The following is a 26,695-nucleotide window of genomic DNA, read 5'->3' as shown; positions in this document are numbered from 1 at the left end:
AAAAAAAATGAAATCCCTGTTATAATTTCATCCGAGCCAAAAGTTGGTTTGCAAATATATTTTTTTCTGATCAATAGTCTAAACCCTTTAATATCAACTCACTGTCATTATTGACAATTAAAGCATCAAATCCAGTCATCTAAATAAATGAACCTAATAATGTGTTATTACTATTATTGAAGACTAACTGATTATCATGATAGTTATTGTGATTCATTTTTCGCCCTTCACATAATTGACCAAATATTCAGATGGTTTTACTTCAGCACAGCGATTGTGCTCCTGCTGCTCTTTATCAACAACCGTCATAAAAACACTGACAGTCTTGCACGTGATGCATTATTGTTTGCGCAGGCCAACTTACTGCACAACACACTGCCGATATTTTTTTAAAATGATTTCATTTCTGTTTGCGTGACTGTTGCAGTTTTTCTAAAGGAAAACAATTTTGGTTGGTTATTTTTAGGACACATCGCCCAAAGTGAGTGCGAGTGTTTGAGAGAAGTCTGTGTGATTATGGTAATGATACTGATGGTGATGTTGATCAGAGCTGTCAAAAACCGACAGGCTGCATGTCACAGATCTCAGCGGAGCTGCGGAGCCGCTGACACTGACAGACAGCGTGGGGTTAGTCTGTAGTTCATACAGCGGGTTAGGTATTTGGATTTGGTTTATGTTAATTTTTTATCTTAAACTAGTGGAAATCGACACCACCTCAGCTTTGATATCTCCCTGATCCCCAACCGTGATCGTTACTCAGTTACTTAGCTCACCTAGTTTTTCCCTACTTGACAACTCTTTGGAGTTTGTTATTTTTTCCTCCTTAGCAACAACTCTAGCCATCGAGCATGGGGTCACTCTCTCCTGCCACGGTGCACCTCTCTGTTAGTTATCTCTGTGCAGTTTTTGGAAGAGAAAAGCAAAAAGGCAGACTTGTGAATGAACCGTTTGCACGTGTGCAATGATGTTCTAGTAGTTTGTTACCAAAATGGAGGCAGTGCAGTGTGTGATATTAATAAAAAATAAAAGACTTTTTTTAGGCTGTGTCTAATTTTAAATCAGTCGTAAAAATAGCAAAACTGCGTGTGGTCATTTTTGTCAGATGACGTTGTGGTTATAAAACCAGAGTCCTTAAGAGAAAATGCATTTTAATTAGATATAAAGTTGCGTGTCCTGCTTTCATCGTCTTCAGCAGCACCCCACTCACTGCTCTCCCACTCAAGAGCTCCAACCAAAGCATTAAATATTCGCCGTTGATTACTCCGGAAGCTCCTGACAGCCTTAACAGGAGTCGGTGGTTACGTCTAACCTACGAGCTGCTTCTGATTACAGTTATAGCTGCAGCATATGGAACAGGAGCTTCGACTTAAAGTTCTGTGTTGAGGCACTTTTGTTGCCAGATATCTATCTATGTGTCCTCTGGATGTGAGCCAGTGCACTATGGATGTACCTCTAAATGACAACTGGCGCACATTCAAGAGAGAGAGGCAGCGTCTGCATAGAGGCAGCTGTATAAGGAGATGGGGCTGTGGCCTGTGCTTTGATGGACATATCAGTGCAGTTGGGGCTTTGAGTGACTGGAGAGGAGAGAGGGCCAGTGGGTTTGAAAGAAGGCGAAAAAATATGGCCCTCTTGCTTTCATCAAGCGTGGCAGGCAAGAATGAAGGGAGGGAAGAGAGGGAAGGGTGGGTGGACGGGGGAGATAAACACAGGCACATTGACTTCAGCTGAAGGGAAAGGAAAAATAGATGGACTGCAGTTGGAGAAGAATCTGTGAGTAGTATTTCTGCCTTCAGCCAGACAACTTAGTAGATAGTTGCAATAGACAAATTGTCATGAATTTTTCAGCATCATCACAATTTGGGTGTTGACTCTGTGGCTGGTGTCAACACCCAAGGTGACCCCCCCGCCAGAATCCTCTGTCTGTATGTAAAAACACAGTCTCAGGTCTCTCGAGTAAATCGCCCACTGTGTGTTTTGGGATGAATATGTCATGGTTTTCGTTCTTATTTGCGATATCAGGTTTTAATTTTAAAAAGGCCTTGCGAGCTTTTCAGCTGATACTTGAAGCTACTCTGTTTTCACCTTTGCTCAGATTGCTTTTCATGACACTTTAATAAGACGCGTATCCTGTTTAATCTTATCTTACAGCGTCAAAATTCTTCCTTTGGAAAGTTTTTCTTGAAACCAGACGTAACTCTAATGCAGTGTCTCATTATTTCCTATAATTCCTCTCTCCCCGCTAAGTCCCCCTTTCATTTTTCCACTGTTTTCTTTTTCCTTTCCCCCCCCTCTCCTTCTTTTTTCAATATGTGACGCTGCCATGTAGGGCAGCACTGCTCCTTAGTCAGCGGGTCGGGAATGCCTGTGTCACCCTAACACTGTAGTCTTATCCAGTCTGATCTGGATCCACTGAAAGCATTATTCCTTGTCCTGTTTATTAGTCCAGTTCATTTATTTATCCAATAATTCATTTAAAAAAAAAACTGTATCTTTTAATTTGGTATCTGAGTCCACAAACATGGTCATAAGCACTCTGTTTGTTTTGTTAAGCCTCAGCAGCAGGATGATGAATGGTACAATACTTCAAGATGCTTTTTTCGTATGACTAATTATGCTACAAGCAGGCGGCGGCATTAGAAGAGGTCAGCTGGTCCATTGTTTGGTTGATATGCTCTCATCCAACCAAATTAATATTGGTCTGCCATTACTGTGGATTTATGCTTCAGCCGGAAATCTACGCCATAGCTACTGCTGGAAATAGTCAGTGTGGCTGTGTTTTGTGAGAACAGATGACCAAAAAGTCAAGTGTAATCTTTTGCACATCACAGCTCAGCAAACAACAAAACCTGTCATGCAAAAGCACTCAGCTAACCTGTCAGTGTTGTTCTACGAATGTTTGTGTGAAAGGCTCAAGGCTTTCAGTGTAAACGCATCTGGATTGGTTTATTTGAATGTGTTTGGACTCTCGCATGCAGCCACAGCTTCACCGAGCCCCGCTGTCTGTTAGTAGCAGCAGGTCCACAGCAGCCCAAACTGGATGTGAAGCTTGCTTTCTCAACAACATGGAAAAATAGTTAGGGATTCCCTTTAAAATAACAATAGCTTTTATGAGTATTTATAGTAATGTAGACTAAAAAAAATTACTCCCCCTATCACAAAAGCAGTTCATTGGTTGCCGAGTAGGTGTGACCGTCTTTGGCTGACTACGGCAGCTTGAGTTGTTAGCATTGCATAAATGCACGTAGTCCAGTTTTTTCAGGCCCGATCTAATTCCCCTTTCCTCCTTGCTATGTTGTCACTCTTTCCTTTCTTCACTCAGTCTTCCTCCTTTCTGCCCAGCACTATGAGTGTGTTTTTGTGACTCAGCCATGGGTCGGGATATGCCTGAAGAACACACCCTTTGGTGGCTTAACACAGGCTACTGCACGTTTATGAGCTCACATGCCCTAACAAGAACACTTATGCTTTGATTTAACATAGCCAGGCTAAGGCCCAGCTAATGAATTTTAATGGCGCGTTATCTCTTTTTGAGCAGGTTTTTGATGGCCCGTCTTTATCACAAGGTGACAAAGACCGTAGTTGGATGCAAAACACACAGTTTTCTTTTTTCCTTTTCCCCTAACATGCATTTCCTGCAGTCAGAACAGTAGTGGACGAGTTCCCCAGATTTTTCCAGCCTGTTTGTGGATTACGCAGTCTCCTCTGATTCCTCCACTATCAGCTGGGCTCAGACTCCAGGAAGCTGCTTGTGTTGCAGATGGGCCTTTTAGCCTCGGTTGACTGTTTACAGCCACTGCGGCTGTGACTGCAGAAGAACAGTAAGCAGTCGGGCTATAGGATTAGAGAAAGGGAAAGAGCCCATTTGCTTTGCGGCATCTTAGTTACTCTGCCTAATTAAAAAGGCTGTCTGGAGACAGAGTGTCTCTAGGCGTCACCCAGCCCAGATACAGCCCATGGCAGAGACCAGACCAGTGGTTAATGGTGTTGGATGCGGTGTGTCATCCTGCCTAGCTTGGTAGAGAAAAAGCAGCCCTGACCCCAAACTTGATGGCCTTTTTTTTTGTTTGTTTGTTTTTTAAATAAATCTATCTTTTCTTTCAGCCTACCTACTCATTCTGCTTCTCCCCATCCATCCTCTACCTTTCTTTTACTCTGGCTTTGCTGTAAATGCCCTTGAGTGTGTGAAATGATTGAAGCAAGCAATAGTGCAGAGTCACCACACACCCAAACACACACAAGATAAAGGTATATATATGTGTGTGTGTGTGTATTTGTGAGCGTGCTGGAGCAGCAGCAGCAGCTATAAAGAATCTGTAGGTGATCCTGCTGCTGATACAGAGCCGTAGGCAGTGAAGCTCCTGCTTACACACATCTAATCTGAAGTACAGCTTATCTTCCCAAGTAGTCACACAATGCAGCAGTGTATGCAAATATGTCACAGTTTATATGCCGCTGTTAGTATTTATCTACCGACTTGTCGATCCATCCTAGAAGCATCTTTGTATCTCAAACCTTGTATCAAATTTTGCGACTTAATAATAGATGATCCCCTCCTTATCGGGGTCGCTATTCCAGTTGGCATAGGGCGAGAGGCAGGTCACCAGTCTATCGGGGAGACAACCATTCGCACTCACATTCACACCTAGATTAATCTAACCCCAGTAATAATGACTTGGGACTGTGGAAGGAAGCAGGGCTACCCACAGTCCACATAGAAAGGCTGCAGCTAGATGTTGGGAGTCAAACACAGGACGTTGTTGCTGTGAGGCAGCAGTGCTAACCACTGCGCCACCATACTGCCCTAATAATAGATGTTTGCTGTAAATATTTCATGGTCGGCTGACTGAAAACACATGCCTGTCAGAGATATGGAGGTAAAGCGAGGCAGGGAATGAAGCAGTGACTGCGTGGTAAAGGAGAGAGAGAGAGGAAGAGAGAGTGAAATTTGATAGGCAGGATTTTAACCCCCTCATTCTCTCTCCGTCAGGGAGCTGCAGTCGCTGTAAAAAGCTCACTGAGAATATATGTTAAGCTGTCTCTGTCTCCCCCCCTCCCCTTCCTTCCCCCGCTCCCGCAGGGCTCTCAGGATTCGACAGGAGGACAGGAGGGTTTGGTGGCCCCACCCTTTACAGCATTCCCACCTCCACCCCCTCCTCAAAACGGTCTACCGGGAACAGAGTTTGGCCCTGGGGCCATGTTTGGTGCTGGAGGCCAAGGTGCAGCAGAGGTAGGGGCTGGTGCAAATGGAGCCCCCACCTCCACCAACAACAACAACAGCAATGTAAGCACCACGATTTCATTTCCCTTCTGGTTTTTTTTTTTAATATATATACTTGATACCTTGTAGAGGTGGGCGGAGTGATTCAAATATGAATAGTTTCTATACCAAAAACTGGTATTGATATCAGATCGATTGATACTATCCTCTAAGTTCAGTGTGTAGTCCACTGAACTGTATTACAACATTTTTGGAAATGAAACCGTATACCTTAAATATCCACTATGGAAAATGTCTGAACCTATTTTTTCTATGTTGTCTATTTTTTTAATACCCTAAAGCACATTTAAACAACAGACGTTGACCCAGAGTGCTTTAGAGACGGGCACATTTATACTTCAGGTCTCCAAAAAAAACCCAGATTCAAAATACATGAATACATGAAAAGCTGAGAGGTGTGTTTTGTTGACTAATTATTATAGAAAATTAAAAACACAGTGATTTAATAATTATTAAAATGTGTTCAGAATTTACAAGTTGATAATGATTCATCTCATAAACCACGACACGCTGTGCTGCTACAATAATATTAACTCTCTCAAATCTGAGGTAACAGTGGCTGCCTGCTCAGTTTTTGGCATTCCTCAGCAGACTTCATTACCAACACTGTTACAGTCATACACCTTTATTTGTTTGTGCTCACTTTAGTTAGCTGACTTTCCTCTAACAGCAGTAAAATCATCATCAGGTGATTTTAGTTTTAATAGCAAGGACCTACGGATCTAAATTCCCATGCTGTGTTTATATTAGCTTAGCAGCATTTGAATGTTAACAGCCAAATCTAATAAAATAAAAACGTCTCACTGCATTTACTAAAAGTCAATATGATCACATTGCCTCCCTAAAGATACTGGCATGAAATGAGCATTTATCTCATCTTCATCTGATCAAACTGAGACATTTCTGTTTTAATCTTTTTCGCTTTATATGCAGATGCAAAAAACTGTCCTTTTACTTTGAGTCTGAACTTATAGACTGCAGGATATGTGAATTTGGGTGACTGCTTTCTACAAACATTTAATTACGAACAAACCTGAACACATCCTGTGTAGACAGGCATAAGAGCGAGGCTGCCGGCAAAACTGTGTGGACGCACCTCTTCTCATTTCTCAGCTTGTTTCATTGTTGATTCCTAGTCCCTCCCATCTGGGTTACTAGCTGAGGCCAAAAAACCCCCAAACGCTTGATCAAAACGAGAAACCGCCAGTCAAGTTGGACTCACGATCCCCACGGGCTTTTACTTTGAAGGATTTTGCGTGTATCTTATCAGAAAACAGGCATAAAATGCAACGGGTACTCTTTGTTATTTTAACTATATTTGACTTTGTCCATGTTATTTTAAGAAACTTTGATCAGTTATTTTGTTTCTTCTTATTATTTTTTTTAGAAGTAGGAGGAGCTTTTTACACTGATCACATCAGTGCCTCTGAACATAGCCGCTGCCTCTTTGAGGAACACGCTTTCTTATGATGATGTCTGGCGTTTTGACCTCTCAGTTAAATTTAACTTTAAATACATAATGTTAAGTACACCTATTGATATGATGATCAAATAACAGCGGTCTAACATGTCACTGCTGAGCTAATGAGTAGATTTTAATCTAAATATAAGAATGTATCAAGACTCTCACATTGAATCTTTATTTCATTATTCAATTCATGTCTTCTTTTTTGTTTACCAATATGTTAAAAACACTTTTGCACAGTTAAATAATTGAGTATTATATAAATAAAAAAAAGCTCAAGTCACCATGCAGCTCACACCTGGATAGGAGGGCAGTATTTTCTGGTTACCACAGCTTGACCAGATACGTAGTGTCGTGTTTTTATTTTATTTTATTTTTTGTAACTTTTGAGTTCTTTGACTTGCTGTACTGAAGAGGAAAGGAGAGAGGAGTTGAGGCAACAGGCATTTAAATAAAATAAAAATAAATTGCTTGTCTTTTTTTCCATTTTGGTTTATTCTCCATTGTTTCTTCTTCTCCTGCTATCTATACAGCGCTATAACTTGACTCCATCTGTCTCGCCCTCCTCTTCTTCCCACAAACAGGTAAAGACAGAGGAGACGTCTCAGGGTGAGGCGGGTGTACAGTGTGGCGCAGGAGGCACAGGAGCGGGAGGCTCAGCAGGAGACTCGACAGAGGCCAAAGGGACCCCCAAACGCCTCCATGTCTCAAACATCCCCTTCCGCTTCCGGGACCCAGACCTCAGGCAGATGTTCGGGGTAAGAACTGTTGGAGCCTCATTTTTAAGGCGGGGATAAATAAATCAGTCTAGACACCCTGCGTCCTCCATATAAGGGGCTGCCTCAGAGCAAAGGACAAAAGAGTGAAACGGTCATAAAGAAAGGAGACTGATGGGTGTTCTCTTATCTGTGTCATCATGTTTGTATGAGTGTCAAAGTAGGAGGCAAGAAATGGAGCAGAGTTCAACGCAAAGAAATGCACATTAAAATGCAAATGTTGTCTTTTGTGTAACAGTGACCCCTAGTGTAAAGTAGCTTTAATTCAAATAGCTTTACATGGCCCTGAATGACTTTTATTAATTAAGCACAGAATCGTGAGATCCCTTATTGATGTAAGTTTGTTGGCTAATATTTCTTTCCTCAAATTTCTTCGCAGCAATTTGGGAAGATCCTGGATGTTGAGATTATTTTCAATGAGAGGGGTTCAAAGGTAAGTGCGCATCAAGCATCCGATACTCGATGCTGTGACTGGCTTACTGCTGAATGATTTCCTGTGTAACTGTGACTATTTGTCATGTGGTATTAGCAGTCCGCGTGAGAAATCGCTGTTCCAGAACTAAAGTCATCTGTTTAACAGTGTCAGAATGCGTCCCGCAAATTGTCCTCTACCGGTCGGCAATCCCTTCTGACATGCCCCTCACTCACCATCAACCTCTCTAACCTCTGCTGCGTACCACAGGGTTTTGGCTTTGTGACATTTGAGAACAGCGCAGACGCAGAGAAAGCCAGGGAAAAGCTCCACGGCACACTGGTGGAAGGTCGTAAGATTGAGGTAATTTTCCTCTCTCTCTTTCTCTTCCTTCTTTTCTTGTCTCCTCTCTCTACTCCCACCATAATTCTGCTTGATCACTGACGTGCTAGCTAGCTCCCATCCTCCCTTTAGTGATATGCTCTGATGCAGCCCAGTATCCCACACCGGTCCTCTGCAATATGTTTCTTGTTTTTAAAACCCAAAAGACTTGATTTATTATTTTGATGTTTTGTTTTTGTGGTGGGAATGATTAGGGGTGCAAGAACACTACACTAAGGCATGCTGGGTACTTTTCCTCTGAAGTGTTTCCCCCCCTGCCCTCCGTATATTAACCTGTTGTCTTTTTATCTGCCCCCCTCAACTGATGCACATCTTGCAGCCACGCTAACGTTACAACTTTTCGTGCAACAATTGGAATGAGATTTGTGTATTTTGCACCGGAGGGCACAAGTGGAACGCAGTGAAAGGACGATGCATGGCAGATTGCTGTCAGATGCTCTTATTTTTCTCCCCCAGCATAGAGAAATCCTTCTGTGTTCCCCTCTCCCGGTGCTGTGGCTAAGTGGTTGTGACAGCTTTTGGCTCCTGATGCAACAGCAGCATGCTGGGAATCACAGCAACACTGACGCATGCTCACTTTATGGAAGTCTGGGTTCTTTCTGATGAAATGTACACTTGATTTTATTTATTTTTTGGTTTTTGTGGTTTGAGGTTGTGTGTTTTTTGTGTGACATATTCTTTCCCATGTTTTACCTGAAGCATGTGCTTAGTTTTTGAATTGAGTTTTTCTTTTTCTTTTTTTTCTCCTTCCCTCTTTATTTTAATTGGGGTTTCAATCAGCCAGTTATCCATATTGGATCACTTGACTTGTGCCATCGTAAGCCAGGATTTGTGCATGGGCTTACTGTGGTGATTTCCTTGTGACGAGTATGCGTGTATGTGTGTGTGTGTCTGTCTGTGTGTGGGTGTGTGCAAGGCAGTTCCTGCATGATGGATGAGGCTGGAACCTTTTTAGTTATGTACTCTCAGTTCTGCTGCAGTGTGGTGGAGAATGAGAAACAGCCACCTGCATCCACTGGTACAACATTATATTCCCCTCCGCCACCTCCACCTTCAGTCAGTCAGCAAGCTGAATGGATACTGATGGAGCCAGTTTACCATGCATCAGTTTTTCCTTTTGTATATCAACAACCTGTGCCATTCCTGGCATCGCTTTAACCTGATTCTGTGACTCTTCCCAGATTTTTGCATGATGTAAGTCCCTTTTGTCAAACAGCAAGACATCTTTGTTTTCAGTCGTCACTTTGCATGTGTTTTGTTGAACTCCAGTAGCAGCGATGGCCTCGTAGTGAGTCACGTATCAGCCGCATGGTGGGTCAGCAGCAGGAGTCTGTAGAGCAGCCTCTCTCTTTCTGTCTGTTTATGGTGCATGGGCTTGAAGAGACAAAAGGCTGGCGCAGGACAAACAGTGGATTTGTGTTTATACATTCTTCCAGCCAAGGAGAAATGGCCGGACATTTCTATTTCAGGCAATGCTCTCTGGCAGTTCTCCTTTCTCGCAGATGTCGCTGCAGTAACTCACGCTTCAACCGGTCGTATGATTTCAGAGTTTGTTGAAGTTTGTTTTCAGAGACAAATATGGTAAAAGAGCAACAGTGAAATCTCACGTTTCTTTTATAATTCAGAAACTCTGAAATATAGGCCTGTGCGACTGTTTAGACATAAATATTTCACTATTACGTGTGTGACTAGAGTTTACTGCTATCCAGTGGCCTGGGTTTAGCTGATGTAGATTTAGTTGTGCATGATTTATATTTTAATCTGGAAATTTGGAGCCTCGCTGAGGCAGTACTGCTGACAGCTGGATGTTTATTCTTGCATGTTTATTATGTATGGCTATTTTGTTGAATTAGTTTTGGTGACGGGCTGTTAATTTACTTGTTCGGTTGGCATGAACTGAGTTACACCTGAGTGCTTATAGCTTGTTTCACTTACTGGGGGAAAAAGGCTTGATAGCTGAATTCTTAGACTGATTTTTGACTCAATGATTGATAAAGGAATGCTGTACTGTATTCGAGTGCTGGCTTGTTTTTATTCTTGGTGCATGCAAGTGGAATTGGGTAGTCTTATTTTATTTCTTTTTTGTTTTCCTACTAGCTCCCCATAGTGTGCATGTATGTGGATTAAATGAAAGAGAGTAGAAACAGAGTTGTTGTACTTAAAGTTACACTGTACTTCTCTTTGTCTGGAATAAAACTCTGCGCTTTGAAGAAGTCAGTTTCCTGTATGCTTCCAATGTATCCATGTAAGTGGCCCAACTACAGTTCTCTTTGTCTATACCTGCTTCTTCCCATCTCATCACCATTTACTCTATATATAGACCATTGAGTGCTATAGGCCTATATATAGTTGTGACAATGTGGATCTTGTACACACTTTCAAACATGCACATCTTCATCTATCCATGGCTGTCTTTCTGATTGTGTGTATGCCCTGACATAAAGCAGTCCACACGCCAAGCATCTGTCTGACTGTACCATTTTGGCTGTCATTAACGTGTTGTTTCATCTACATTTTAGTCACATGTTGTACGTGCTATCACAGATTTATTCTACTTGTAGTTAGTGGCTGTAAGCGGAGTTGATTAGGGTCCAATCATAGTCTCAGTTCCAGTTACAGAAAAATTAAAGGGGGCCTATTTTTTTTTTCTTATTTTCTGTCTCTAAAGGTGGATGCTTATGTTAAACATAGCTAAAATTTCAAATAATAAGGTTTAGTGTCATCCCTATGCATAAAAGTCCTCTCAATGCGCACTGTTTTTTTTTATTTGTCTTTGATTTGTGTGTTGTCAGCCAGGAGCTTATATCCTTATATGGTCATCTCAAGCAGACCACTGCTGTTTGAGAGGGGCAGCCAATCAGATGAAAGTCAGCTTACAGGGATAGGATGAATAAGGATAGGGCTGGAATAAAAATAATAAAATAAAATAAAAATATATTTTTTAATGTAAATCACACAGCCACTCTGGTAGAGCTTGGAATGAACATAATGGGTCCACTTTATTTTTAGTCTGGTGTACACATCTGGTGTGCGCCTCGCACATTTTGAAACAATGCAGCTGTCCTAAATGTGCTTCTGGCTGATGATTGGATTCTGCTCTGTGTGAATAACAGCTGCTGGTCACACAGAGCAATTTTCTTTTGCTCAGGGAGCTAAGTTTTAATGTTTCCTTCTTTGTTTATTTATACGGGACCGTCTGAAGGTGAAGACGTATGATGCTAGGCTATTAACTTTTTGATAGATCCTAATAATCATGATCGAAGCACACTTTGATCGCACACACAAAATTAAGTTGTTGCAAGTATCATATCTTACAGGTCCTCACACATCCATAGAAGAAATGGTATTGAGACAGAGACCATGTTGGACCCTGCAAACTCCCATTCACTAACGCTCGCTCTAGAATTGTGCGTTTGCGATCGATCTGTGTTGCTGGAGTGTTATGGGAAGTGAAGGCTCCTCCGCGGCGCAGAGTTTTAGTCAGATATAACACAAGAGCACAGAATGGCTGACACGTGTGTGTCTCTCTGTGCCACGAACGGTGCAGCTTTGCATGCAAAGTAGGGACTTGAGTCGGGGGTGCAAGTGAGCCCGAGGACTGTCGTCATCGCTGCATGGATGTGTGCGGGTGAAAAGGGACGAGAAGCAGTTGTGTCTGTGTTTCTGCATGCCTGACAACGCATATTCTCACCAAACGGTGCTGCTGCCACACGCTCCTCTAACAGGCACAGTTGGGCCTTCAATCAGTCATTTCCCCGTGAGAATTTCATTTGAATGAACTCGAATGCGAGTTACAGGATCAGCCACGGTCTGATTCGAAGGCTCACCTGTCATAGATGACCACGGCCCCCCACCCCGCACGTACCCACCCACACACACACACACAGACACACACACACAGTATTTGATCTGTTATTTGAGCTTTCTGTTACTGCATGAGTCACCACGGCCAAGATTAATGAATGAAATGTGAGCGTTTCCGTGTGTGTTTACGAAGAAAGCGGTTGAAAGAAACGGGGAAAGAGAGTTTGCACTTTGCCCTTTTCAACCCTTGATCTGTCGCTGTGTGTCTGCTCTGTTCTTTCTCTTCAATATCCCTTCATTCTCTTTTCGCCAGTCACGTTTGTCTTTCTGTCATTTCGTATTGATTAGTTTGGAATAGACGAAACGATGTTTGGTCGGTTTTCTTTGTTTTTTGCCTTATTTTATTTTATCATCCATCTAGTTTTTCTTGTTTGACTGGCCTTCAGTGTGCTCTTTTGTGGTGACTGGATAAAAGTGGAAATTATAGTCACTCAGTGTCCAAACACACATTTCTTCCTTCTGTGGCGTAACTTTGCCACACAAGAATCAGTCCATTTCTATCCAAAAATGTCCCTGCTTGCCCTTTTGACTGAAATAGACCCAGGCAGCGATAAACTGACTTTTGCTATTCTGCTCTAACGATGGAGGGTGGTGTTATTTGGTGTCTTCTTTTCTTTTCCTTGGAGGTGTTCCATTTGCTCCTTAGTTATTTTGTGGCTAAGGTCCCCCTCCCCAGTTACCTCCATTCTTCTGGACCATATTCTCTAGAGCACCGAACACCTTGCTGCCACGTGTTTGTTGTTACAATGGTGAGAGCATCGAGAGCTAGCATCCTCTCTCCTTTCCCTTCCTCTTTCTCTCGTACTCTGCTCTGAGCTCTAACTATGCTGCTATCAGGTTTGGGGCAAAAAGAGGTGGTGGTTGGTGGGGAGGGCGGGGAGGGGCATTTAGGTTTCTTTTGTTCCTGGGATTATTTGTTCCTTTATTTATTATATTTTTTCTGTTTCCCTGACGACTTCTGTGTGTTGTTGTCAGTCTCCACGGTAACCACTCGCTGTTTCTACGGCAACGGTAAGTTGTGTACAAACATCTATCACTAAAATTGATCCCCTTTCCCACCCACCCTTCAAATGGGTATTTATCTATTGTTACATTAACACTATTAATCTTTACATTTCTCTATACCGATGCTTTTAATGCGATAGGCCCATGCAGTGTGAGGCCTTATTGGTATTGTGTCATTTTCCAGTGCACACTGCAATATCACAAACACACACACACTCACACAAACAGACTGACACAGCATCTTCCAACAGACCTGATCTTTTTTAGCAGTAATATTTCCTCCACATGGCCGTCCCCCACCCCCTCGCTCCCTCCTCCACCACGTCATTAACACCTCACTGGGAATGACCGAATGTAATCACCCTCCTCTTTTATTGCAATGACACGGCTATCTACAATCCCATCTTATTAATTCTCCATTGGACTCAATGCATATAGCATCCATTTTCTTGATTAATAAAAAAAAATAAATCAGCAGAAATGAAACAAAGCTTTGCTCCCTGTGCTGCCTACGATCGCTTTGACTGAATGCAGAACTTGCAGGGCAATTTAAGGCTACCCTGGTTTTCAAGTTTGTTTCTTTTTTTTAAATTTCTTTTTTTTAATTTCACCGGTCTGTCTGCTTTTCGGGGAGAGCACATTTATCAGATATTTGCCAATTGGACGCAGTGTTTTGAAAAATGATTTGCCGCTCACACAGGCCGAGGCCTAATGCCGAACATGTGGCGAGGCAGGATCTTGGCATATCATACTGCAGACAGTCGCTATGCCAGGAGAGCCCTTTCTGTGTTTACTGCCAAGGCAAAAATTTCACAAATGTACATACCGAGGCTAGCACACTGGCTTTGCCTTGACGTTAAAAAACAATTGGAACAATAAACATATATATATTGGGATGTTTTCTTCAATTAATGTACAAGTAAAGCCATTAGGAACCATCCAGACTCAGCTGCACCAGTTTTTCATACAAGTTTGGCTGGAAAGTTTCTTATTTCCAGTCCAGCAGTTGAATAAAATGGGTTGCACCATTAAAACTTGTTACAAAGCTATCCAATTAAGACCTTTTAGCCTTTTTCAACAGGAACTTCACAGATGTTTGTGGTATACCTTTTAAAGTTTGCAGTATGTTGTTTTTCATGTAAACAGTTCACACACAAGATAGCTGGAAGGGTTTTTTGCAGTTAAACTATATATCAGATGAAAATTGCCACAGCAGCAACTGGATCAGACTGAAAAACTGAGGACATTGCACACCATTCTGTATAAACCCTAGAGATGCTTGGGTTGTAAAATCCCAGTAGATCAGCAGTTTTTGTGAAATACTCAGCCTGCCCTGGCACTAACAAGCATGCCACATTTGAAGACACTTATATCACATTTCTACCTCATTGTGATGCTCAGTTTGAACCAGCAGGTAACCGTGACTATGCCTAAATACATTAAGTGCTGGTTAGATTTTCCATTAAGGCCAAATAGGACCATAAGTGAATTATTTCTTAATAATTAAGTAAGCTTAATTTCCTCATATTAAATTCTGACCGGAGGCATCGCCCCCTGCTGGCCACTGGAAAGATGCACTTGGTTTCACTCTTTTAAATGCAGTCAATGGTCGGTTCTCTTACACAACAGCAAAGCCTGGGAGTGTTTAGCTGTGAATTTAGTATTTTATTCTATTTAGATTTTAAATGAAACCTAAGAAGTAGTTTATTTGGTGCAACTCATTTTAAAGTGACTGCCTACAATAAACTAACAACAACAAGTTTGAGTGAATGAAAAGCTGATGCAGCCGCCCAGCTTGTTATCACTTACTGAATCAGCGAGTTTTGTGTGACCATATGCATCTCTAAACCGATATGGGGTTTACCTTGCTGTTTTTTGGGTCTCTATTATGCTGCCTTTTCTTTTACTTTTCTTTTTTGTTCCTTTGGTTTGGTTTTCTTGTAGTGGACTGTCTGTGTGTTAGTAGTTGTAGTAGTAGTCGTAGTGTACTGGTCTCTCAGTTTGTGACACACAGTTTTAATGCCTGGCATAGTGTCTCGTGTTTATTTTATTTCTCTCCTTTTTTGGGAATGAGGATTGCTCTCTCACTCTCCTCCTCTCTCTCACTCTCTCTCCTTCTCTCCCTCTCTCTCACTCTCCTCCCTCCATCCTTTGGTGCTCTGTTTCTCAACCCACCACATACAGTGAGATTTTTCAGGAGAATGGTCACCAAAATTGATTGCTTTATTTGAATGATGCACCTTGGTATATATATATATGTTTTATTTTAAAGAGTAATTGTTATTAGTTTGTTTTTTTTCTGTGTGTGTGTTGCTCATGTAAAAATTTCTCCCTTGTTCTCGTTTTTCTTCACTCCATCTTTACGTTCTCCTGTTTATTTTGTACATGGACTGGCTCTGTCTCTTTACTTCTCACTTTTGCATCCCGTACTCTTAACCTCCATCCTTGTCTCGTACGTGTTTGGTGTGGGAGTGCTGCGATTGTTTTGATTGGTCTCTATGCTGCATCCGACGCTTGCTGATTGGCTGAAATTTTCCTTTTTTTAAAATGTTTTTTTTATTTTTATTTTGTTCATTCTTTTCTTTTTTAGTTTGTTACTCACTCTTGGTCATGTGATGCGCCCGTATTTGGCTGCGTGTAATTTCTGTGTTATATGATTATTAATTTTGTCGAACAAATGTTTTTTACCCCACTCTTTCTCCCCCTCTCTTTTGAATTTTATTTTTAAAACTATTTTCTTTTTAGGTACGTAAACCCCACAAGTTTGGTTTCATATGGAAATGTGACTTCGTTTTTGTCTGGTTTTACTGTCCGGGTCCGACTGGGAGGGCAAAAGTGGGCTGAGAAAGGATGAATGTTTGATTAATCATTAACACTTAAGATTTGCCTTCGTATTGGTCTCTGCTGATTTGCATGTGTTTCTGCCGATCGTTTACCCAGTTTCATTAATTGCGCATGACACAAACCACACAAACACACACACAAAATAACTATATATTTAGATTTCTCATGCAATGTCATGCACATATTGGAAAAACGAAGATTTGTCCGCCCTTTTGGATGTGATACAACCAGTATTTGCTAAGGAAACATGTATTCCCCGACTGATTTGGCTGTGCTTACTGGGGGTTTCAGATGCAAACACCTCCTTGTGGTTGCTAGGAGATTGACGCATTTCTCGGCAGGTTTTCATGGTTGTCTGCAAATCAGGCTAACCACCAGCTACGTGGTAGTTAAACTTGAAAAAGTGCTAATCGGAAATGGCAAAGTTTTTGCCTTCATGCAGCAACAAACATGTTTCAAAAGGTGCAACTTTTTGAACTGGGAAATGCTCATTTGTCTTCTGTGAGCTGTGGCTGTGAGATGGTTGTGGATCTAACTCTAGGCCTTATTGGCCTGATCCTACACTGCCACCGTGATTGTCACACATCCAAAATGGCGGACAAGTTAACGTCACATGGTTAGAGGTCACATTTCTTGCAAAACCTCAGTAAACAAATAGATTATTAGAGTAGCTTAAATGTTCCGTTGCTACAGGGTAAAGGCCTTTGCACACAGCATATCCATCCAAATATATTGTGTGCTAGATATCTTTTAGACTCGTCTATTCATAATTGAGACGTTCACACCGACTGCGTGATTTCACTGGATGAATTTGAAGCATTTTGCTAACAGTGACCAATCAGATCACTGTATTTGGCAAAAAGTGCACTGTAGCTCAAAAAGCACACTGATACTGAATACACATATAGTAAAAAGTTTTGTCGCTTTTTTTGCAGTGCGCTCGCTGTGTAATCGCCTTAAGTGTAGTGTTACCTTCAAGCTTAAAGCCTCTGGGAAATTTTCCCTCTTGTAACACAAACGTTTGCATAAATTTGATTCATTGACTAAACTGAGATTTCAGAATGTTTCCACTCAGACACCAGCACACAGTTGTGTCAGAGAGGTAGCCGGGCCTGGCTAATTGAATCATTTGCCACTGACCTTGTCATTTGCAATGAGGGAAAAATGAGGTAAACCTCATTTCCATTTGAATGAAGCTCTGCAGATAAAGAACATGACTCACTGAGAGGGGCGATGCGAAAGGCAGCCTTAATGGTCTTATAAATTGGAGTGAAGCGTGCATGCGCACACAAGCACTCTCATTCCTCAAGCTCTCTCGCTCTCTCTCCCTCACACACACAAGCAGAGGCTCTTCGCTAGGCAAAAGGTCATTAATCTTTAGCTTGCCACACAGTCAAATGTGCAACTTCAACAGCACACTTGGACAGTATGGGTTATTACAGAGAGCTACAATCTCCCTCTCTTAAAGCCCATCAAAGGAAGATGAGGATAGATCAAGGGACCGGAGTAGAAGCCTTTGAAGCTCAGAGAGGAGATTATCAGCCGTCTTGGATTGAAAGGCCGGAGCATTAGTCTGAAATGTCAGCGAGCATGCACAGAACACGCACGCCCCTTTAAAAAAAAAAAAGAAGAAGAAGAAGAAAAAGCCACAGTACTTGCCAAAAAATAAGTACAGCTCAGTTTCCTTTGCTGTATCCCCACCCCTGTTTATGCGCACATCAACAATACAACCAGTGTCACCAGTGGCACTCCTTGTATCTGTCCATAGCGAATCACTAAATCTCTACTGGGCAACCTGCTTTTTATTGCATGATGACTAAAAAGTCCCCTAACAATCTCCATCCAGTTATACACACAGACATACACGTGCTACATAAACAAGAGTTAGCAGCCTCGTCGCTGATGAAATGCAGCACCACTCACTTTTATTTTCCAGCCTGTGATGTTGTGTTTCATTATTCTGCAGAGGCAGATTTCTCTATAGTGTGCACGATATTTAACATGTGATGCCAGCAGAAGAAAACTGAAATGTTGTTTGGCCTTCAAGGGTGCGTTTTGATGATAATTATTATAATAAAGAAATGTAGCAGTCTAGGAAATGTTGATTGGGGGAAGAAGATAAGCTACAATGTTGGCACAAATAATTGCTTAACCATAATCCCAAATGACAACGCTATTTCCTTTTTAATAACAAAGTCAGCCACACGATGAGCAGAGACTATTATAATACCTCATCACAGCAGCAGGCTTTTTCAATCTACTGTACAAAACACCACGCATATCAGCCCTGGCCTTGAGATTTACATTTGAGACTATGTGCTACTTTACTTTCCTCTGCTGAGCTGTTGTGTCTGTGCCTCTGACTGTTGGCTCCTCCATCCCCCAGGTGAATAACGCCACCGCCAGAGTGATGACTAACAAGAAGATGGTCAGCCCTTATCCTAATGGAGAAGCTCTCAGCACACTACCCTATGGTAACACACACTGATGTGCACAAACAATGAACCCAAGCCTGTCTAAAAATACAAACAGTATAGGTACATGCGGAGAATAGTTTATAGCTTCGCAGTCCATTAAGTTCATTTCCAGCTCTGCGTTCTTATTCTTGTTCACACTGTGGTTTTTAGTCCGTTTGAATCGGACTCTGGCACAGTTTTCTTACTTGTTGCGGGGTCGTTTGAGCAGATGCGAACAAACTGGCACTCGGGTGTAGACCAAAACAACTGCACCGAGACGCATCAGAGGTGGTGGTCTGTATGGTTTGTTTACAGTGTGAAAGCGAGCTGAACCAACAACCTGCAAGTTTGAGTGATAGCGAGGTATGCTTTGCATTCTGGGATGCAGCAGCTACCATAAATGCACAGAGTGTACAAACGGTCAGCGCGAGCTAGCAACAAGCTGTAAAATGAATCTATATTCCCCACGTTTACTTTTGTTGCTCCTGCCTCAGACACACCTGATAATCTGACTGAACGTGGTTTGTAGTGATGCATTTTTTTAAAAGAAACCAAACTAAAGTAAAAAGCTACAAACTTACCAACTCATTAACTGATTCAGACCAAACTAAACAAACTGCAGGTGTGAAAACACTCTTAGCTCTGCGTCATTCACAGTTCACAAAAGAAGCTTTAATAATCAAAATCTATTTTATAATGGGTCCTGGTGCAGTCGGTCAGTTCATCCAAAAAAATGAATAACACACAAGAATTGTATTCTTTATGTTTTGATTGGTTGCCCGTTGCAAACAGGAGGTTTGAATAGCAGCTTCTTCTCCTAGATTTACCAGCAACTGATCTTTATAGCAAGCAACTGATGACAGCAGTAAAAGTGAATATCAGAACATATCCACAGTACACCATATGTAATATACTGGATAACCCATTTTTACTGTAAAAACAGATGGGGTACTGTTATCATACCATAAGTGCTTCTACAAGAATGCTGAGGGGTAGCACTTTACATGCGACAGGCATTAACACTTTAAAGACGGCCCCTGTTTATCATTTGCCCTTTCCCTTCTCTGTGTGACTATTAGCAGGGTGGAAGTTGAGTCCTGTGGTGGGAGCTATGTATGGACCAGAGATCTACGCAGGTAAGGCCCATCTCTGTCTCTTCAAGCCACACTAAAAATGGTCTGTCTGGCTGTAGAGTGACAGCCCTACTTTACATTTTAGTCACACTGTGATCGTTAATCTGTATTAATGCACTGCTCACCCAGCATTCTTCCTCACTGACAGTTTTATTGATACAGTCCTCTGTGTTGTAGTTGGAATGTTCCTCTGCCTTTCTTTCAATTTATTCCGAGTGTCACCTTATTTTATATACTGTCATCCCATTTCCTACCTGGGTTGTCATCTTTCCTCCTTTAATCCTCTCCTGTCACCCCTCCTTATCTGCTTCCTCGCCTACAGTTCCAGGGTTTCCCTACCCTACAGCAGCAGCAGCAGCAGCCACAACAGCGGCAGCGGCATTTCGCGGTGCCCACCTCCGGGGCCGAGGCCGGCCCGTCTACAGTGCTGTGCGGGCCGCTGTGCCGCAGCCTGCCATCCCTGCCTATCCTGGGTGAGGATAACCTGCCTCTTTATAAACAAGAGCTGTTGGTGTTGAAGCTCATTCTGGATATAGGAAAAAAAAAATCTGGATCTGTTTTGTTTAGTGCTTCAGTAAATCCACCGAGCATCACCTCATGAGTCATTTTCCAAATTCTGTTTGACCAGGTCTCTGCTTAACGCAGCTGTGCTCATTCACTCCTCATGCTCAAACATTATTCACACTTCACTCTCTTCAGCAGTCCAACTGGCACATTGTCAGTCCGTTTACAAGCTATTCAGTGGAGTGTGACACACTGATGGGATTGCACCATTAAAGCTTCATTTGAATAAACACATAGATCCTACCGTCAGCAGATTTGCATAAACACACACGGACCACATGCAGACATTATACAGCAGCAGTCACCTTGTGCACAGATTTGCTTTAGATTATTCACGTTTACCATGATTTGTTTTTGCATTTTTTGTTCCCTCGGTGTGTGTGCACTGTGCATGTTGTTGCTGTGCTGCGATGATTGGCTAATGGGGGTTGCGACTGCGATCGTATTCAGTTCAAAAGCCAAATTGACCGGTGGCTTGTCTGTACATGACATTTAAATAAAGCGAAACGAGATGAAATTGTGCGTGGGGTGGGTGGGGATGCAGGAAATACCTTCTCCATACGTGCTCCACTGAAAACTACACCTCCCAGACATCATTTCCTCATAAAACAATCTATTCAAAGTGGCCTTTATTGGCCAGATTTTCTACTAGCTGGGGAGCAATAGCCGTTTATGGTCTCATTTCAGTTCAATAACCTTTATGTATTAGTCCCACGAGTGTATTGTTTAATGTTTTTGAGATGCAGTTGTGGAGCTTAAATGGAACTTGTATTTCCTCTGCATGCTGCATGGGTGTGAAATAACTACTTTTCTCTCTCTCTCTCTCTCTCCCTCTTTCTTCCTTTTTCTCCCTCTCTCTACCTGGTCCCTCTTTTTCTCTATTTTGCTGTGTTGTGACCTCCATCCACCCTGGGTTTCTGGGACCGTGCACCACTCTGTTCGCACTGCACCCTCCACTTCCCGCTCTTCTTCCGCTCTGTCCCCTCTCTCTCTCTCTCCCCCTCCCATGTTCTCCTCCTCCTCCTCTCAGCGTGGTGTATCAGGATGGGTTTTACGGAGCCGCAGACTTATATGTAAGTAAATTCACCTCCAACCGACACACCATCTCTGTCCCTCCCTCACGGCTTTCTCCTGCTCTTTTGTTTTTTTCCCTCTTGGGGTGATTCTGCATGTGTGTCCGGTCATGCGCTGCACAGAGCTGCCTCCATAATGGTGAATGGTGAAGAACTCTTTAGAAGCACGACATGCCACATACCTGCACAAGATCCTTTGTCTTTTGTGCATGAGCGTTATTTTTCGTCGACAAAAGTGTTGGTTATCACACAACTGAGCACCAGCTGTGTTCATTTAAAAATGAAATAAAACTGAATAAATGACATAGTGTGATGGGATCCACAACACCACTACAAAGGCTGCTCTGTAGGCGGATGCGGCAGCGTGCGTCAGTGAATGAGTGTGTGCGTGCATGTGTGTATCCAGGTTGACAACGGTTGTTTCTGTTCTCTCTATAGACTAGTGTTTCAGGACTCAGTCCTTAGTCCCAGATTGCCTCAGGTAGGGTCAACTCAACACCAAACCCTGAGTGTGCATTGTTTTACTGTACTACCTCCTCTGATCTTATGAATCATCTTCTGATCTGATCTGGAACATGTTGTCTTTTAGTTGTTTTAAAAATTACCGCTGCTTTGAATTTTGCTTTATTCTTTTACTAACTCACTGATTTTTCTTTTTTGTTCTTGTTTTTCCAGTTGTGGGAAAGAGCTTTGTTTTGTTTTGTTTTTTAACTAAAAGTACTAAATTGTATGGAGTGCTTTTTTTCCTGCTCAAAAGAGAACCTGGTCTCTTTTGTCTGGTTGGCTAGTTTTGGTGGAAAATGACACCTGCTCTTATTTTGTTCTCTTGTTGGAAAAGATGGCAGTATGCATACAGTTGTAAAAGTTGTGGTCAAATGTTTACATTCACTTGTCAGACACACTTATATCACTGCAGTTTGGGCTCCTTAATTATTTCTACAGCTGCTCTTTATTTGAGACGGCAGGAAATCGACTTTTTATGTCACTTGGTTTTTTTAATGTTCTTTTTTAGATCCCTCAGTAGATACAAGGAAAACTCAGACTGGTCAAAAATAAACTACAAAAGCTGACTGTATTTTTAGTAAGTATCAGTGGCCTACAGTCATGTAGAAAAGAGAAGTTTTCACTCGGTGCAGTCCTGTGAAGAAATCCGCCAACTTTAGCAATAACTTGATCGTTTTCTGTTTGCCCTCAGCTGTTTACTGAGATCAGGCTCTCACATCGTTGTGGAGGAATTTTGGCCTGTTTTTCTTCACAACGTTGCTTTTATTCGTTTAGATTTGCAGGCGTTTTGCTCATACTTCTTTTTTTTTTTTTTCAGCCATTCTGCTGATTTGCTCCTTTTCCTGCTCCATGACCGGTTTGAGCCAAGCTTTAGCAGTCAGATGGCCTCTCATTTGACTCTAGAGTACTTTGGTATACAGAGGGTTGATGAGTGACTCGGTGACTCCACAGTGCCCAAGAAACCCAATTCACAAAACGTGGTGCTGTGGATTATGGCCAATAATCTATATGGAGAGAAAGTTGCCTCAAAAGGTTTACAAACATGCACAAACGAGTGATTTGTTTAACTTTTGAGGACTCACAAGCACGTTTCCACACACAAATACAAAGCAATCTAACTGGGATGTAACACTATTTCACAAATGCATACACCCAAACTTGAATATCATCACATGATTAGCGTGAGGGCCTGTGCAGACTCGTCCATGGATAATTTACATCACAACACACCAACTACACGTGCGCCCAGAAGCATAACAGGTATAACTACTCGGCCAGCGGCTTATAATCCAGGCTTTAATGGAAGCATAACACTGAATATTTCACAGCACTGCATAGAGTCCAGTAAACAACGTTGCTTTTCACATGACTGTACAATACAGGTTAACCTCATGAGACTGACTCGTGCTATTTTGAAACCAGAGGTAAGGGATGAGGCCTGCACTGAGCATGCTCATATGGTAGCAATGTCCCTTTATTTATTGTTTATTTTAATCTACTGAGGCCTCTAATTTACTCAGTGAAAATCATGCTGAATTTAGTGATTCAGATCATAACTCAGCAGGAAGTGGTTTGCTGAGATTTCCCCCTCCACATCACCACCAAGCAGAAATCTGGTTGTCCTGTGCTTCTGTTTTTTTGACCTGTCACCACTCGTTTGTTTGTTTTTTGTTTTGTTTTTTAGAAAGTTTGACCTAAAATGCAAATAAAAGAGTGCAATGATTTGTAAATGATTTAAAAGGAAACAGAGGAATGTAGTTTGAAAAGTTTGTAGTTTTGAATTTTAGGCAAGAAACTTTTCTGTTTTGTTTTGGAGCAGGTACAACAAATGATTGGAAAAATTGTGTAACGCTAGAAAACCAACTAAAGGAATATCTCACAGCTAACGAGGTAGATTAGTGGCTTAGTAAGTACAACATCTGTCAAGTAATTACTCAGTATATGGTGCAAAATGTAGTTTAAAGCATACTCGGAGCTCGACATGGCCCACTAAGCCACTAATCATGGTTCATAGTACACCCCTCTGGTGCTAAACTGACCTCCCTGCAGTCCAGACACAAAACAGTTTTTTTTTACAGGACCAGGTGATGCAACATGGTGCAACATTCCTAAGTTTCAATATTTCATGTTTTGTATCGAAAATAAGCTGTAAATGATTTACAAATCATTGTATTTTGCACCTTTTTCACAAGGCAGTGAATGCAGATACTCTAGTGCTGCTTTTTTTCAGAAATGTTGTTTTAATATATGCTTTCACGTAATCAGGTTTATTTAAAAATGTTTATTTAAACTTGGCTGCAGAAATAATTGCCCCAGTACTGCTTTAATATACCATAGATGTCTTTTACAAGTATATCTAAACCTTTGACTGTACTGCGTTTTCCAAAAATTAAAACACAAACTATATTTCCAATTGGATGCCACCATATTATTATTATCAGATTATGATAAACTAGAAGTGCCTTGTGTTGTAATCTTTTTGTTTCTAAATCTGAGGCTGTGATTTTACAGCAGTGTCCCGTGAACGTTAGTCAGTGGTATGAAATGCCCTGAAAGCCTTCTGCCCAGAGGGGGCTCAAGCTGAAATGGAGAACATGGTCTCTTCCTGAATTAACTGCACACCCCCAGGATGATTATTGAAGCATGTGCTGATCAGCTGCTGCATGCCGGCGTGTTGTTTTACTGCTCCTTCTTTCCCTCCACTTACCCAGAAAGCCTTGCTCTCTCCCACTAATAAACATTTTGTACCCCACCTGCCTCCCTCTGCTCCGTGTCTCGTAGCCATCGCTGAGAATGCTGGGATGTTTCTGTTGTGCTTGGATATTCTCCATTCTGATCAGGTCCAAATGCAGTGGGATTGTTTTGTTTCTTTTTATTTGTTTTTCTTTTTTTAAGGAGGTCTGGATTGTAATTTTGGGTCATGCATGCAGTCTCAGTGCAAGGAGATGATTTTAGTGTCAGTCTAGGCTTGTGTGGGTGTGTCAGTGTGTGTGACCTTTTTGTTTCCTTCTTTTTTCAGTCTTTCTCTCTGTTGTCTTTGTTCTAAATCCATGCAAAAGAAACACTTCTAATAACAAATATTGTTTTTGTCATAAGCAAATACTCTCCATCACCACTGGAAATGCAACACTAGCATCCGTTAGTGTCCTTAAAGCTGTAGGAGTCCTCTTGATGTATCTGTTCATTACTTTAATCTTCCCACGACACTGAGGTTTCTATATGGCCTCAGCTGTGTGAGCATTTTGTCTTCCACTACTTTTTTTTTTTTTTACCTCCCCCTCTCCCGTAGCGGTAATAATACAATCTAACTCGACTTCGACAGTCCAATTTCCTCTCCCTGTCTCACTGATAAAACATTTCCTCCATCACGCCCCACCACCTCCTCCTTTCCCCCGTATGCATATGCAATATACTGACACAAACTGTATGTTTATCGTACACCCTAAGAAAGTAATTGTGCTCTGAATACACAGAAGAAAGTATTCGTAACTTCTGAACCAAATGTCAGTTTGTTGCATCTCTCCCGCCCCTCCTCCTTGACACACCGTAGCTCAGGTATCTTCCTCCTCAGAGGCGTGCGAGTTAGTTCTGCTGTATGTGTCTCTCTCAGGGAGGCTACCCGGCTGCTGCTGCCGCCGCTGCTGCCTATCGCTACGCCCAGCCTGCGGCTGTAACCGGGGCAACCGCTGCAGCTGCTGCCTACAGTGACAGGTGAGGTCAAGGCAGGACACACAAATATACACATAGACACGCTAAACTGTACAGCAGAGCTCCCGAGGTGAAGCGTTAATATTCTGAAAAGCTCCGATCCTTCATTGTGTTTTGGGGGCTTTTTTATTTATTTATTTATTTTGGATAAGAGAGAAAACTTTTAATCGAGTTTGGGGATTTAAGGTTCACTTATGTTGGATAACAGTTTGATAAGATAACAGTAAGAGCCGGCAAGAGTTGCATGTAATCTTGTATCTGAGGGTTTTTGTCATTGGGACGCAGTGGGGGGAGCATTTGCACTTTCAACCCAATGTTTGCACAATGTGTGGCTCCTAGAAAAGATGAAAGAGGGGAAAGAATAAAATGTTGACATGAAGAATTATCATTTGACTGTACTAGGACTTTCCCCTCATCCGCTTTTCATTCATTTAATTTTATTAGAGTTAATCGAATTCTGCAGGCTGGTTAATGTCAGGCAGCGCACAGGTATTGCATGGCAGGACGTTGATTTGCATTAGCTGACGTGCTGTTGGCCTATGCGAAGCTTTTAGCTGGATAGAAATAAAATATATTTTAAAGTGTTTGATGGATTAATGCTGCAGTTGCCTGGTTTTTAGCACAATGAGGCAATAACTTTGATATATGACTGAAAATGGGCTCTTCTACAGATGCTCATCAACCAGTTTTATTTTTGCGCGTTAAAAGTCATCGTCCACTTCTGTTTGTGCTGAAGCAACTGCAAAAGGTGCATTTATTCTTTCTGTGGATTTTAAACCTGTGCGTTTAAGTTTCAAAATTAGGCCGCCTGCTAGGGTTCAAAGGGAGATTAGAAAGGAAGCTCTCCAAAACAGGACAACAGCAAAGTTCATAGTTGCCAGACTTATTTTGACCTTGTTAAGTAATCTCTTGTGTTTTTGTTGCCAGTTATGGCCGGGTGTACACTACAGATCCATACCACGCTTTAGCTCCGGCGGCTGCTGCCTACGGCGTGGGAGCCATGGTGAGTAAACAGACACAAGCTCTACAACATAAGTAGAATAGTAGGGAGGGAATAATGGAATAACTGGGTGTGCGACACTGCCACATTATGTTCAGTTTAGTTCAGTTTTGTTTATGTAGCACCAGCTTATAACAATCTATTGATGAGGTGACTGTTGGAACGAAGAACTCCCTGTTTAAAGGAAGTGGAGGGAGCATGAAGGGGA

The 26,695-nt window shown here is 41.9% G+C and overlaps 1 protein-coding gene across 5 annotated transcripts in view; it reads left to right on the top strand.

Annotated features, from left to right (window-relative positions):
* Positions 1-26,695, top strand: part of LOC134625951 (RNA binding protein fox-1 homolog 2-like) — a 51,106-nt gene that overhangs the window by 20,570 nt on the left and 3,841 nt on the right. For 4 of the 5 annotated variants that reach the window (XM_063471363.1, XM_063471362.1, XM_063471361.1 and 1 more), the window contains 10 exons: positions 5,081-5,284; positions 7,331-7,504; positions 7,902-7,955; positions 8,205-8,297; positions 18,436-18,523; positions 19,585-19,641; positions 19,961-20,111; positions 21,233-21,275; positions 25,390-25,490; positions 26,415-26,490. In XM_063471363.1, coding sequence (XP_063327433.1) covers positions 5,081-5,284; positions 7,331-7,504; positions 7,902-7,955; positions 8,205-8,297; positions 18,436-18,523; positions 19,585-19,641; positions 19,961-20,111; positions 21,233-21,275; positions 25,390-25,490; positions 26,415-26,490 — 1,041 coding nt within the window. Of the gene's footprint in view, positions 1-5,080; positions 5,285-7,330; positions 7,505-7,901; positions 7,956-8,204; positions 8,298-18,435; positions 18,524-19,584; positions 19,642-19,960; positions 20,112-21,232; positions 21,276-21,713; positions 21,757-25,389; positions 25,491-26,414; positions 26,491-26,695 lie in introns of those variants that run through there. The other variant, XM_063471365.1, reaches the window with a different exon arrangement.

The sequence above is a fragment of the Pelmatolapia mariae genome, linkage group LG4, assembly GCF_036321145.2.
Source record: "Pelmatolapia mariae isolate MD_Pm_ZW linkage group LG4, Pm_UMD_F_2, whole genome shotgun sequence".
NCBI classification, from domain to species: domain Eukaryota; kingdom Metazoa; phylum Chordata; class Actinopteri; order Cichliformes; family Cichlidae; genus Pelmatolapia; species Pelmatolapia mariae.
This window is presented reverse-complemented; position numbering and strand designations above follow the sequence as displayed.